The 16204-nt window shown below is 38.7% G+C and overlaps 1 protein-coding gene across 1 annotated transcript in view; it reads right to left on the reverse strand.

Annotated features, from left to right (window-relative positions):
- Positions 1-16204, reverse strand: part of FRY (FRY microtubule binding protein) — a 331149-nt gene that overhangs the window by 142355 nt on the left and 172590 nt on the right. The window contains 7 exon segments of the mRNA XM_042254804.2: positions 3898-3999; positions 6060-6158; positions 6254-6346; positions 9163-9331; positions 14667-14747; positions 14865-14944; positions 15177-15267. Of these exon segments, the coding sequence (XP_042110738.1) occupies positions 3898-3999; positions 6060-6158; positions 6254-6346; positions 9163-9331; positions 14667-14747; positions 14865-14944; positions 15177-15267 (715 nt within the window).

The raw sequence follows: 16204 nt of genomic DNA on the forward strand, positions 1-16204 counted from the left end.
ATTTTTTAAATCAAGTTTTTAAAACATATTTCCCTTTTTCAGAATTAGATATACTAGGGTATACAGGAAGGGAATGTAGCATTTTTTAACAGCTCAGTATATTCAAATTCTGACATTAAATTCATAAAAGCATAAAGTATTGGTCCTCACTGACCAGAAGTTCCTGAAAGATGTCAAGGTCGTGGTGAGAAGGTGTAATAAATTTCTCACCACTTTACAAGGGCAGGTTGCTAACACATGGTTGACCGAGTTAACAAGTGTAAATAAAGACTTCACGTTGGTGTTACCGAAGCAGCCTGCTCCTGGCAGACTAACGCTGAGGATAAACCAGGGCCCTGACATTAAATGAGCGCTGAATCTGAGACCTTGTTTACTTTAATAGCAGATTTTTCATGCTCATACACATTTCTACTCTGCCCTGTGTCACGCTGCCACCTTGACAACTCTCCCCGGCAGAACACATCAAAGGTGGCTACCAAGTTCAACACGCAGGGGGCAAACACTGGGTTCATTATACCTGAGCATGTGTAGGGGGTGGGGGGCGGCAAGAAGGGACAGTGAACAGAGGAAAGAGCTGGACTGGAGGTCCTTTTTGAAATGATATGGTTGGCTCTAAACCCCACAAAATACTGAAGCCATTCAAGACAAAGTGTGCTCCTGAAACCATGTTAGCTTTTCCTCGGGTATTTCTTGAGGACTCTTGAGGAGGTTTGGAAGGTTTTCTGTATATTAATGCCATTTTAAATGGTCCCATTTAATCCTTACTGGGTTGAGTTCTAAATACATGGGCTACAATTTTATTTCAACTGTAGCTCATCAATGATTTTCTATACCTTTTACCCTTGAGGAGGTGAATTTCGACCATTTACTACCCATAAAGTGAAGTATCATTGCCTTTCCTTTGCCCAATGACTACCTGTTTCATGCTTCACTGGGCACCTGACCTGTAGAAATGGCACAGGTATCTCCTAACTCCCAGCTTTTACATCCCTCATCTGCCACATGCGTTTTGAAACTTCATTACACATCCCCCATTGAAATACCAAGCTCTTCAAGAACAGGCACCCTAGATCTAGTTTTTATATAACTGACTTTCCTATCTTCTCCACTTCGAGCACCTTTCTGATTTTATTGCTTTCCCCATTGGGAAATCCTGATGCTTGAAATAGTCACACGGGGAAACATCATCAGTGTGCAGCCCTTCTCTCAAGGGCTGTGTGTAACTCTTACTAAGTCTTTTTGGTGGGCTTCCACCAGACCTTCACATAGTATTCCAAGTGTAAAGCAATTAAAATAGCTAACTAATGTGAACCTACTGTATAAAACAAGGAATGCTACTCAGGGCTCAGAGGCGACCAAAATGGGAAGGAGAGCTAAAAAAAGAGGGGATATATGTATATGTATAGCTGGTTCACTCTGCTGTACAGTAGAAATTAATACAACATTGTATAGCAACTATGCTTCAATAAAAATTTTTTAAGTGGCTGATTTTATACTTAAATATAGAGCAATTAAGTTCAAAGTAAGATTATGCTTCTGTATTTCAAAAGCAATTCTGGACACAAAAAAATGTTGGTCTTTTGGGCCACAATAGTAAATGTTAGTGCAAAACACTATTTTGACACGAACTAAAATTCATCACAAACATTTGGCATAAAAAATACAGAAAACTGAACATTCTTAATCAAGTCTCTCTTTTTTTTTTGAACAAAATGACCTTTTTCTTTATGTAAAATGTAGAAGAAAAAAACATGTTTAACTAGAATAACTGAACAACATAAAAGTGGATGAAGTAACAACAAAAAATGACATTAAGCTGTGTGTTAGAGGCATATGATGGATGGATAACTCCCTGAATAAAACATCCGAAAGTGGCCATTATATAATAGTTGATATCCTGAAAAGCACTTTGTTTTCCAGAATTCTTAAAGGCTTAATTCTATATCCACTGCTATTATATTTCCCTGCCAATTTGAAGAAAATAAATTATTCTAATCTTGGATTTCACAATCAGCTTTCAGAGCCAGTACCTAGCTACTGCTTCAAACAGCTCCAGTGCAGATTACTGTGTCATGATGGTAAATGCCAAAATAATATAATTAATCTTAACCACTTCATTAAATTAAAGTGTCTTAAAATAAAAAAGATAAGACAGCATGTACAAGCACATACAGGATTTTATAACTAAATATATTTTAAAAATTCTGAAGAAGCATTAAAATTATAAAAGGAATTCAGTATCTTTGGACACAAGGGAGAACAATTATGATAATTAGGTGCTATTTGCACTTATATTAGACATGGGGTTCACTTAGTTGACTTTTATCAACAGGTCACTAAAACTTAAAATCTGTTCACCATATTCAAGTTTTAAGGCAATTTAAAAGCTAATCATTATGGCTATTTTAACTCTAAGTTCCTCAGTTTCAGGGTCTTCCCAGGTGACTCAGTAGTAAAGAATCTGCCTGCCAATTCAGGAGCTGCTGCTGCTGCTGCTAAATCGCTCAGTTGTGTCTGACTCTGTGCGACCTCATGGACTGTAGCCCACCAGGCTCTATCCATGGGATTCTCCAAGCCAGACTACTGGAATGGGCTGCCATTTCCTTCTCCAGTTAATGCAGGAGACTTCAGTTCAATCCCTGGGTCGAAGAGATCCCCTGGATGAGAGCACAGCGACCTACTCCAGTATTGTTCCCTGGGGAATCCCAGGACAATCCCATGGACAGAGGAGCCTGGCGGGCACATTGTCCATGGGGTTGCAAAAAGTCAGACATAACTGGGCAACTGAACATGCATGCCTCGGTTTCAGGGACCATGTCTTGGTTCCTCCCATCACCCAGCACCTGAACAGCCATTGTTCAGTGAGCACCTAGGATTAATAACTGAATAGCATGTGGCTTGAATAGCATACCTTCAAATAATCACAAATAACAGGGACAGGAAATAAGTGCTTTCTGTTAGTAGGTCAATCCTCCCCCGCACACACCTTCGCAAATAATGGGCTGACCCAAAAGTTCATTCAGATTTTTCCACAACATTTTACAGAAACTCCAAATGAACTTTTTGGCCAACTTGTTTTCCTAGCCTGGAATGAGTCAGAGGGAGGCTGGAGGAGGTTTAGGTGAGCTTCTGAAATCATTTCACCTGCTTCTGTCAGTGAAGTGTGACCTCCTCTTTTTTCAGTCATTTAAAGCCTGACCATAGATGCATACGGGCTTCTCAGGAGGCACTAGTTGTAAACAATCTGCCTGCCAATGCAGGAGATGCAAGAGATGTGGGTTCGATCCCTGGGTCAGGAAGATCCTCTGGAGAAGGAAATGGTAACCTGCTCTAGCATTCTTTTTTTCTAATTTATTTAATTGGAGGATAATTACTTTACAATATTGTGACAGTTTTTGCCATATATCAATATGAATCAGCCATAGGTATATATGTGTCCCCTCCATCCTGACCCCTCCAGTATTCTTGCCTGGGAAATTCCATGGACAGAGGAGCCTGGCAGGTTACAGTCCATGGGGTCGCAAAGAGTTGACACAACTGAGCACAGCTGCATACACATAGATGCATACAAAGGGGCATTTAATTCTACCTTTTGAGTGATCCTTACAAGATTTTACAACACTGTAAATCAACTGTACTTCAATAAAAAAATAAACATTTTTTAAAAAATTTAAAAGATTCCCCCCTCAAATTTGACATGATTTCTCTTATCCCCAATCACCTTCTACAATGGACTATATTTAAAAAGGAAAACGCTCATTAATACTTTTTTCATTATTCCAATAGTATAGGATCATTTCCCCCGAGAACCTCAGGAGTCACTCTTAGGAGCTCACACCAGCCTCAGACGCATAATATGTTTTCCTAAGAGAGTTTTTCGAGCTGACAAATACTCACTTTAAGGTTGGATAAGCAGTTGTTGAGGAAAATGTGCCACCTGTTCAGGAATAGCTGTTTCTGGCTGACGCAGAGCAGACAGGTCACCAGTGGGTACAAGGCCTGAAGAGAGAGAAGAGGAGGCCACAGGATGATGTATTGCAACCACTCAGGTAACACAGGCTCTCTGAAACCACCGTCCATCTGTCCAGCTCCCCCTTGTGCCGTATGGGCCAGGCTCTGTAATGCACTCACGCCCAACAGGTGCCTCGAGGAGGTGGGCATTTTGCAAGTATTTCTGAGAAGGATGGAAATGGAATACTCTAGAGTTGTGTATAGGACTGGTCTTCCCTAGTGGCTCAGTGGTAAAGAATCTGCTTCCCAATGCAGGAGAGGTGGGTTTGATCCCTGGGTCGGGAAGATCCCCTGGAGAAGGAAATGACAACCACTCCAGTATTTCTGCCTGACAGTTCCCACGGACAGAGGAGCCTGGCAGGCTTCAGTCCATAGGGTTGCAGTTAGACGTGACTTAGTGACTAAACAGAAACAACAATGTACAGAGTAGAGTGAGTTTCATGGATCATAAATAGAAATCTGATTCACTGATTTAGTCTTCCCTTATGAATTTAAAAAACAATCATAGATCACTCTCAATCCTCTGGAAAAAAAAAAAAGGAGGAAGGCACACTGATTTTGAAAATGTTTTTGTTTCTTTTGCTCATAAACATCTATTAGTTTGTCCCTGTCTTAGAGGTAGGTGTATATATTTTCTTTTGCATGCAATCTTCCTGTAATTAAGGAAGATTCCTCAAAGAAATGTTATTGCCCTGGTAAACTCCACCAAGACAAATTTAACCGCAGGAGGAATTTGCTTACAACCGAATAAACAGAGGTGCTACTGTGGTTTTCCTGCTTAACTGGGCAGGTTTCCCGCAGCAACTGGAGAAGACAGAAAAGCTGGTGGGTGGTTTTTACAGTATACATGCAGAACTCTCTGCCATTTTGCTGAACCAGATAGTATATACCTTAATGGCTCCCCCAAAAACAAGGGCTAGTGAAGATTTAAACAAAAATATAACTGGTTTATCCATTAACTTGAATTAGCAAAAATCTATTGCCACAGTGAGATTCAGTGCTTAACATTCCATAAACTTGCTTTTTTTTTTTTAAATTAACTTAGTTTTAAAGTGATGTTGAACTACCACTATCATTGAGAACAACTCTAATTACAGCTGGTAATTTAAACACAAAATACAAGCAGTTACAGAGTCCACAGAATGTAGACAAATGAACAAATCTGTCACCACTTCTAGCAAAGCAACTCTGAGTACTTGCTCAGATAATGGTGGTAATGTTCATACTTTAAAGATTAACATAAACAATACTAGAAATCAGCAACCTAAGCAACCAGCTTCCTCTATACCATCGCAGGTACAGCTGGTCTACCACCTTCCACTTCATAAACTAGAGCTTTATTCACCACCCCAGACTTTGTACCACTCCCAGGTCCAACAGGTGTTGTGCAGAGGTGGGCATTTTGCAAGTGTTTCTGAGGACAATTGAGATGGACAATGGAGGAAAAAGGGTGATGTAATTTAAAAAACTTCTATGCTGCCTTTCGGCACAAAAGCATTCCCCAAGACTGTTCTCTCACCCTTCAGAGAATCTTTCCCACGGGCAACTCTCCGTGTTCTAACTCCCTTTCCTGTCTGGTTCCATTTTGATTCTGAAAATCAGGATGGGAATTAGCCAGTGAAAGTTCCTTGGGCTTGAGAAGAGAAACTTTTGTTAGCATCTTTAGCCTCCAGATTGGAAAAGGTACAAATTGAAATAAAAATTAAGTTAAACCAATCCTTGAACATAAATAGCAGAATCTTTAGGACTAGTAGGGTCCTTGAGGTAACATGGTCTAATTCCCTCCAGTTACCATGATTCAATCAATGTTTAATATTAGGTACCAGCTCCAAATTCTGAAATGCTGCCTCTCTGAGAATCCCATGGACAGAGGAGCCTGACAGGCTACAGTTCATTGAATCACAAGAGTTGGACATGACTTAGCGCTTTTTGAGAGAGCTGTAGGTAATTCTCCCATCTGCGGAACTCTTACGACTCTCAAACAGACTTCAGCCTAGGAATTTGGGTCACTGCAGTTTTGTGTTTTGAATTTTCTCATAGTTACTAACCAAGGAATGCTTCTTTCGAGAAGAAAGTTCCAGCGTGGTATCATACAGGCTTTCAACGAAGTTTCTGAGGCAGGGAACATTAACTTCATTTTTAACAGCCTGAAACAGAGATGCATGTTCATATTATACTTAATGAAATTGCTGATCCTCTAATCCAATTTGAAAAGATTCTTTAAAATGAAAATGTAACTTACAGCAGCCACTGGGACAAGAATTTCAACAAACAGCCCAGCCAAGGCATGCTTGATATCTTTGTCTTTGACCTCAAGAAAGTAATGTGCACATTCCTGGGAAGCAGAAAGAGAGTCAAGGGAGGGAGAAAGATTGAAATGTGCACAGAAAATTGTAGGTAAACAAATTCAAGTCAATATATCTTAATTCAGTAACACTCAATAACATCACATACACCATAATCTATTTTTTTTTATTTTTTTTTTAATTTTAAAATCTTTAATTCTTACATGCATTCCCAAACATGACCCCCCCTCCCACCTCCCTCCCCACAACATCTCTCTGGGTCATCCCCATGCACCAGCCCCAAGCATGCTGCACCCTACGTCAGACATGGACTGGCGATTCAATTCTTACATGATAGTATACATGTTAGAATTCCCATTCTCCCAAATCATCCCACCCTCTCCCTCTCCCTCTGAGTCCAAAAAACTCACTGGAGTCCAGCATTTATATTTAAGTTCACAATAGCCTCCAATGACATATTACAGGGCTGGTTTTCTCACTCTCCCCCCTAATTTCTATCCCAAAATCATGATGCTGAAAGGACAAAGCATCTATAACCAGTAAGCAGGTGTTCATCCCCTGACTTTACTGGTTGGTTCATTCATTTATTTCCAACAAATTGCTATTGACTAGCTACTATGTGGGGGGACCCTGGGTCCTTGAATAACCCACAAATACAGATCCCCAGAGAATGTAAACATGGGGAGAGACGCAGAAGACATTCAACTTGTTTTAGGCCCTGACAACCCTGGCCACAAAGATGTTTACTTGTTAGCCTTGACATTTTAGGTATTTATTGTTCAGATAGTTTCATGAGCAAGTCTGGAATGCTTCCCTTTCCCACCTGGGACAAGGAAACCTTTGGAAGCATTCCTCCAGCAAGGAGGTCTTTGTCTGTGGACTCCTGACCCCAAAGGGTGCTTTTGGTTGTCTGGGGAATAATTTATTAGAAGAGTTGGCCTGTTTAGAATTCTGCCAGCTCCCTTCCCCTTCCTGACCTTTTGGGTTGTAACTCACTGTGGTCTTTTCCAGATGTAGCTTTCATGGAAGAATCCAAGGCTACAGGTACTTCTGATGACATGTAATATCTGTATCAACTATTACCACTTTTTTTCAGTCCACGTTGAGACTATCAGCAGCAACAGTTACTCAAGTCCCCAGTATATGAATATCATACTAAGACCTCAGTCCAAGACAGGCATTGCTGGCATGCAAAGCCTTTGAGACTGTTTTCCCTATACAGAATGGGGCATTATGGATCCCAGAATTATGGTCCTTTTCCTACATTATGTTGCATACATATGTAAATATCATCTCAAATTGTGATGCACGTACATATATACATGAATCATTAGCATGAGAGAGAAAAAAATAGTATTTACTGAGTCCAAGAATGTCCAGAACCACCTTCCAAAATGAGGGTCACTGTTACTACTCTGCAGGAAAGGTAAGTGAAGCTGGGAGGAGTTAGGTTGTGACTTGTCCAAGGTCACAAAACTGGTAAGCTCTGAAGCTTGAATTCCACAAGTTTGATATGGGCCTATATTCTTCTTTTTTTAAACAGCTTTACTGAATACAGTTCACATACCATGCAATTCACTCTTATAAAGTATATGACTTGATAGGTTTTAGTATATTTGCAATTGTAAATCTTTCACCACGATCAATGTAGAACCTTTTCATTATCACAGAAGGAAACTTCGCACCTGTGAGCCGGAAGCCCAGCCCGCCCTAAGCACAGTCACCTCCTCCAGCCCAACACAACTAACCTATTTCCCGTCTCTGTGGGTTTGCCTCTCCTGGACATTGGCTATCAGGAATAATGCTTCTGTGAACACTTACATTCAAGATTTTGTGTGGGCTTACATTTTCATTTCTCTTGGATATATACCTAGAATTGGAATTACTGGATTGATGATTGATGATTCTAGATTTAAATATTTGAGGAACTGCCAAACTGTTTTCAAAAGCTGCTTGTCTATTTTACATTCCCACCAGCAGTGTATGAGGGTTACCACTTCTCTACAACCTCACCGACAGGTAACTTGCTGTCATCTGTCTTTCTCCTTATAGCCGTCCTAGCAGATATGAAGTGGATCAACCTCCACTCATAACCCTGGGATTGAAATTCTTTATTCAGATTCCCACTAAATCTAATTCACAGCACCATTAGAAAAAAAAATCCTTCAGATACTAAAGTTTTATGAAATCTAATACAGTTGTACACTCTGGGAAATCCTTATTAGCAATAATTCTTTAGTACAAAATGGTGAACACTGTGTCACGGACACCTAAACCTATATGGTTTAGTTGATTTTTATAGTAAGTATAAAAAAGATTTCATTACGTAAAGTTCTGATGCCTAGAAACGTTAACACTGCCAACTCAATGCTATTGATCTTAAAAAGTAAAAAATAAAGCCATATTTTATTAACAGAATAATATGCAACCAATGAGTGAAAAAAAGAAAAAAAAATCTACAAATAAAATTCCACTGTACACCTACTCCAAAGATGATATGAGTTTAAAAATGAAATTATATGCCTGAAATTCTATTACTAGGTTATGAAACCCCCTTGTCGGGAATGCAGGAAACACAAGAGACATGGGTTCAATCCCTGGTTGGGGAATATCCCCTGGAGGAGGAAATGGCAACCCACTCCAGTATTCTTGTCCCCAAAATCCCATAGATAGAGGAGCCTGGTGGGCTGCAGTCCAAAGGGTTACAGGGAGTTGGACACTCTTAAGCAAATTAGCACATGAATTATTGAGAAAAAAATAGGAGGACTTTAGCGAACAGGTCCTCACCTTTCAGGTCAGTCACTCTGAGGAGGGAAGATGCACAAGTTCCCGCCCAAGACAGTACCTGCATAAACTGAAGAGAGGCCTCAAAGTCCTCCACTGGATACATCTTAATTCGAAAGAACTTCATCCCCATTATCAAGCTGATGATGCTTTGAACAATATATGGGCTCTGCTCTTTGTGCCGTAATTCTTTGAGCTCTGCCATAAATTTCTTCTTTACAGCAGGGAATCTAAGAAGAGGACAGGAGTGATTTGTCAAATGATGGGTAGGAATGTGAGGGAAATGCAGGCTTCCGACATCCAGGAGTGACAGTGCAACTGATGGGGACACGTTCCCAGCAGTTGAAGGACAATAACAGGCATTCTGTAAAAGTCTTGATATTTGGGATTGGTAAGAGTCCAATCTTGTTTCTTCCCTTATTCTACCAGATGCTCAACGTCTCCTTCAAGCTAGGGAGAAGATGCAAGGTTATTTAGAGCCCTTCAAAATGCTCTAGCTCTTAAATTGAGCATGATGAAAAGCTCCATTTCCCCTGGCTTAGCAATTATCTGGGTACTTACAGACCCCAAGGGCCTGAAGTATCCAATTGTGAACAGATGAGCAATAATATATTACAGGAGGCCAGGTATTTCTGACAACAACAGCAAATAATGCCAAGTCATATTTCTACATCCATTTACAAAATTTTCTGTTGTTCTTTCTTTTGCAGTTTTAGGTTAGTGATTATTAAAAAAAATATTTTTAGGTTGAAGGAAAAATCTGGTAATGGGAAAATTCAAATCATTTCTAAATGATGACTAAAGCTGTCTAATACTTGTATGGGATTTTACAACTAAAAAGAGATGATCCCCAAGGAACTTAGGGTATTTATACAGTTTGAAAGTAAAATAATATTAATAACATTAATCACAACATTATCATTAAAAGATTAAAAAAAGAATAGATCCTAAGAGGGTGGAAAAGTAGACTGTCAAAGTGCCGAAGGGTAAAGGAACAGAAACAAGCAAGTTATCCAAGCTATATCTGAGATGGCTGGTTTGACTATTAGTTTAAAAAAAGGAAAAACAAGGTAAGTTTTCTAAGATTCACTGCATTCTGTTTCCTGGGTCTATCACCCTGAGTTTCCACACAGGATCACTTAGGAACAAGACATGACCAGAAAGGGTGATTATGTTTATAAAAGTTGAAGCCCAATTAACAGAATCCCAGAAGTTTGGAACAACAACTCTCAACACCTCAGAGCAGAAATTTTAGGATGTATAAAGTAAATATACAGACATAGTTTCACCAACAGGCAGTACAGGGGGTGTATGTTTGGCAAGTTGGGTGGAAGGGGCCTCATGAGAACTGGCCATTTTCTTGTTCCTGCCTTGAGTGCAGGAACTGTTACATTTGGTAACAGTTTTTTAAAATCATATTTTCTAAACAATTTATGGATTTTTATGTCTGCTGTGTAGAGTAAAAGAATTTTAGGAAGGCAGTGGAGCAGCAAATAAGTAGTGAATGTGTTTCCATTTTCTGAAGAAACAGATCAGAAGATCAATGTGGCAAAGATGAGACTCAAACACAGATCTTCTGATGTGAAATCCAGGAATGTCCACTATTCTGCTGCTGCCTTTGACAGTCATGAGCTGTGAAATGTAGTCCTCACTCTATTTAGGACAGTGTGCAGCTTAACTGGGAAGATAAGACAATGTAGCACTGACCATGAGCCATGCGAATAATAATAATTTCAAAAATAATAATAACCACTACTATTATTTGAGCTATGTTAGCAAGTGCCTGGAAAATCCATGGAAGGAGGAGCCTGATGGGCTGCAGTCCATGGGGTCGCGACTGAGTGACTTCACTTTCACCTTTCACTTTCATGCATTGGAGAAGGAAATGGCAACCCATTCCAGTGTTCTTGCCTGGAGAATCCCAGGGACGGGGGAGCCTGATGGGCTGCTGTCTATGGGGTCGCACAGTTGGACACGACTGAAGCGACTTAGCAGCAGCAGCAGCAACAAGTACCTGGGACTCTTCCTGGATCTCTCTGGTCCTTCAGGAAGGTGAAATGCCCCAACCCAGATCATTCCTCACACAAATCATATTTCACACTGCCCTTTATGTGAATAATACACCTAAAGGGGCTGGGGGCAGGCACTGGAGAATGAAGGGGCTCTTTTCAGCTGGATAATCACAGAATACATTAGAGGGGGTTTCTGTTGGGGTGAAGGGTGAGCAGAGCTCTTTAACCAGGGACAGATGAAGGACAGGAAGCAGAAACATCATGGCAAAGACACAGAAGTGACATTTCCAATCAAGATTGTAAAATTTCACAGTTTCAAACTAGACTTTTTAAGAATTCCATTCTATTCTTTTTAATTCAAGCTATTTACAAACACCACAAAAAAATCTATGGTTTTAATTTTGAAATGAGAGACTTTAAAAGGAAAAGGTAACTTTATAGGTTAGAGCTATATGGTTTTAAAGATCACATGATACTTAGAAACCATGCTTTCCTTTTCTAATCCATGACTAAAACAAGGAGAGGTAGGGAAAGGCAGGTTATTTGTATATGTTACTATTTCAACATTCTCACCAGTTAGTCGCTAAATGTCTATTTTTCATTTAAAAATAAATATGGCTATGTTTTACTTTAAAAAGTTCTAAATGACATAAACATGTTTTTTTAAAATAAAAATAAATTTCAATAACCATGCTTTTAGTGTTCAATACTCTTTAGTAAATACTGTAACTAAAAAACTATTCAGTCTCCTGCTTTAAAATGTATAGAATGCACAGTATTTATATTATTAAAGTGAGAATATACAATATATACATTAAAATTATATCATATAGAGAAGAATTTTGAAATTATGAATCTTAAAAACAAACATCACTATTTAAATGAATATATCAGACTTTAATCCCCAAAACTTACCTTAGAAAAATCTAATTTTAACTTTAACTTTGAAAGTGCTAAGACCCTGGGTGAATATCACTTAATAGCAAAAAAATTTCCTCCATTAATGATAGGAATTAAGCACATTATCACTAGTAAGAGTGAAAATAGTATTTCTGCTAAAACTTAAAGACCAAACTAAGCATTAATAACTAAAGTCAGAAAGAAAAAAAGTATTTTTTATATCTTACCACTGGGATCTAGATATAAAATCTAAAATTAGAATTGTTACATTACTCATTTATTTTTTTAAGAAAGATAACCATCCTGTATCAGATAAGCATACATCCTTTTTTTTCCCCCACTGAGAACAAAGGAAGCAGTAATTTTCTAAGGCGACAATAAAGAAATGGTTCTGGTATACTAATGAGAAGAATGCAACATGATAATTTGTAGTATGACACCCATTTAAGACTGTACCATCAATCAATAAAGGTTAACTCTATACTGACCATTTGAGAATTTATCACTGTGATTACTATATATTACTGCAATTACTTCAAGAACCTATTGGTGAAAGCATTTTCTTGTGACTAGAAAGTGCTGGACAATTACCCAAATTGAGGCATTTGTTATAGCCTACTATTGCAGAACTGAGACAAATATTGACATCATGAAAATTGAAAAAGTCACTACTGGCAAGAAACAGTGCCTCAGTGGATCATAAATCTGACCTAATGTGGAAATTCCTACAACCTTCAAATGTTGTTTTAATTATGACATCTCTCAATTCATTCTCAATTGAAAATCGATGTAGCTAAGGAAAGTCCTTCTATAGTAACCGATACTGTTAGGTACAGTTCAGAAAAACTAAGAAAAACACAAGAAGTCATTTTTGGCATATTAAACTTTCCAAATGATTGTATAAGAGTTATGCTGGGATAATTACAAAGGAATATGATGAGACTCTTAGGATTTGACAAAGCAGCCAAAATACATATTAACAAGTCATTTTCCTGATCTTTTCTAGGTATGAGGTAGAGACATATGAGTTAATTTGCCAGATAACTGTAACTTATCCCTTCAAAAAGCCAGTACTTTTATTATTTAATTGTAATAGAAATCTCTCCAAAATGCACTATACATTTTTTTAATGACTCATGAGCCACCATTATTACAATGGGCTATATAATAAAGGTACAATATATATTCTCATGCAAATGCTCCAGGTAACTCTGTTGTTTAGTTCTTATATTTGCTTGGGTCAGTTTCTTTCCTCTCTATTGCTGTCAGGTTTTGAGGCTGAAATTTCTCATTGCGTAGGTGTATCCATCTCTCTTTCATCTAATGCAGATGTTTTATGTATTAGAAAAGAATAGGTAGTCAAGATGAACAGACAAACAGGGTTAGATTAAAAAAGTCATGTCAAGGAGTTTTGGGGGTCTGTTTCCTGAGTTATTTCTACTGTTTGGCTAGTTAAAGTTGCTGAATAAGCGCTTTTAAAAAAGTTTTGTTTTTTGATAAATTGAGTGTTTCCATGCTGCTAAGTTAGGAAATTCCATCTCTTGAAGATAAAAATCTTTCTGAGGGTTGCATTTCACAAAGATCAGGGCATCACTGTTGTTCCAAGCTGGTCTCTTGGCTTGGATTCACATTAAGTTTCTGGCTCACTTGGCCTAACTTAGGCATTCAGGATCTTGCCCGATTTGCCTCTGGGTTGAATAAGATGAAGATGGGTGAACAGGGTGTGACATCACTTTTGGAAGAAGTTTCTTATTGCTAATAGTCTAATACCATTTTGTTCTAGCCTGCTAAATAGTGTTATGGGGCCAGATAAATTTAGCAATGAGAATTTTCCAACTTGTTTCCATGACAGAGTCTGGGACATTTTTAGCTCGGCTGAATTAAGTAAGGTCTATAGTAAGGGGACATTCTAGAATGGAATTTTCCCATTCATGGATGCTATACCGTAACCACCCACTCATGGAATATAGAAAACAAGATTTTTAAAACTGATAAACTTCTGTATTTCCATACAAATCTTGAAATTATTTGTTCTAGTTCTGTGAAAATGGACTCTGAGGGAGAGGGAGAGGGTGGGATGATTTGGGAGAATGGCATTGAAACATGTATACTATCATGTAAGAAATGAATCGCCAGTCTATGTTCGATGCAGGATACAGGATGCTTGGGGCTGGTGCATGGGGATGATCCAGAGAGATGATATGGGGTGGGAGGTGGGAGGGGGGTTCATGTTTGGGAACTCATATACATCTGTGGCGGATTCATGTCAATGTATGGCAAAAACCAATACAGTATTGTAAAGTAAAATAAAGTAAAAGTAAAAAAAAAAAAACCAACAAAAAAAAACCCTGATAAACTTCTTTGGAAAATTGAGCAGGAAGAAAAGTACTTTGGTTAGGCCATTTCCTTCTTGGATGCAGCAGTCTGGTAGTATCAGGCCTGACTGCCAAGTGAAAAAGGTAATGGAGAAACCAAATTGGAAGAAGACGTGGTACTTGCCTCAGGGAGCTTCTAGTGAGGTTCAGCGATGGGACACACACAGCAAAAATAAACCCTGTTTCTTGTGAGCGCACACACTTCCCCTTTCTGGGAGTAGGGCCGGATGGCACAGACACTCGTGCTCTTATGGTAAAGGATTCTGAGGTTCACTTACTTAGCTTGTGCCAACACGCCAATGACTTCTGCATACAGGTCTGCCACAATGTGCATATTGCCAGTGTTAGGACCAAGGTACCTAGACAAGATCCAATCAGACAGGTGAGGAATCCCCCTGGTCATCTGAAAAGAGCAAACTCGATTTCATTTTAAGCACCCGACTTCTTCAAAATTTGAAGGAAAGAAATTACTTTACCCTTCTTTGTACTTAAAGTGCTTGAAAGCCAAGTTAATAACATCATGTATTAAACTGTCTATTACAGGATGAAGTGGAATCTGGAAAAGAGAAAAAAAAAGATGGTTCTTAGCTTGGAAGGGAATATTAAAGATCAAATCAATAAGAGTACTTCCAATGGACTATAGACAGCCTTTAGCCATCAAGCAATATAGTTCATGTGACATGGTATTTGAAATTCATGAACAATTTAATAAACTTAGACCTCAAAAATATAAGTTGCTATCAGATAAATAAACCTTATCTAAAGGTAACATTAAATTGATGACCTACCTGTTTCAAAACTTCTATTAATACTAAAGAAAAAATAAAATCAATGGCGAGGTCCCGTCTTTCCATTAAATAATCTCGCTGCTGTTCATCACTGTAAAAATTTACAAAATTCACATTAAATAGGCACTAAAGACATTCTCCAAGTGATATAACTCATCAAAATCTAGGATTCATCCCCAATGGACTGCAAATCAATTTTGTTATGACAAGACTACAGTGATAAATACACACTGAAGTTATTCCTATAGTAAGTGTGGTGTGATGGACACACTGTGGATTAGAGTATCTGACATCATATTTTAAATGTTCAACCAAGTCAACTTGAGCCACTATTTGGGAACCTACAATTTCCTCTTGTGGACTTTCTTAAGGCACCTTTCAATCTAGGAATCCTGTCATCTTGAAGATGGAAACAAACATGACCCAGGGCTCCCAGGCTAGAGGTAGACACTTAGAGGATCTTGTGAAAAGATCAAAACAATGGAAAGAAATAGTAGGTTACCAATGGGAGTAGGACTGTAGCAGGTCGACAAGAATCAGTATTAAATTTTGTTCCCCCTGCCTTCCCGGCCCTTTCTCTTGACCTTTTGCCACTTGAGATTAATGAGAGGAAGAAAGAAGATGTCAAGGGGTGGTGGAAGAGAGAAAGATTAAAGAGCAGATGGACGAAGAGATAGAAGGGGCAAAGGAGAGTCATCTGAACTCATCAAAAGTTAGGGAGCAGAATAAGCACCGTCAGGAAGTGTGAGTTTTTACCTCCCTCCCTTCATTTCCTGCTTCTCTAATGAACTGATTGAGGGCTAATTTGGAACTGAACAAATGAAGTGACTGCCAAGCTCCTTAGCAAAGAACAGTGGCTAAGAGGGTTGTTTTTTGGTGTGGAACAGTCCTGGGTGAAAATTATGGCTCTTCCACTTACCAGTAATATTTCTATTTACAAAATGGAAATAATAGGAGTCATTATAGTAAGGTTTGCTTGAGTATTAAAACGTGTAAGTATTTAGTAGAGTCTCCCAAACACACAACTG

The sequence above is a fragment of the Ovis aries genome, chromosome 10 (assembly GCF_016772045.2).
Source record: "Ovis aries strain OAR_USU_Benz2616 breed Rambouillet chromosome 10, ARS-UI_Ramb_v3.0, whole genome shotgun sequence".
Classification (NCBI taxonomy): Eukaryota; Metazoa; Chordata; class Mammalia; order Artiodactyla; family Bovidae; genus Ovis; species Ovis aries.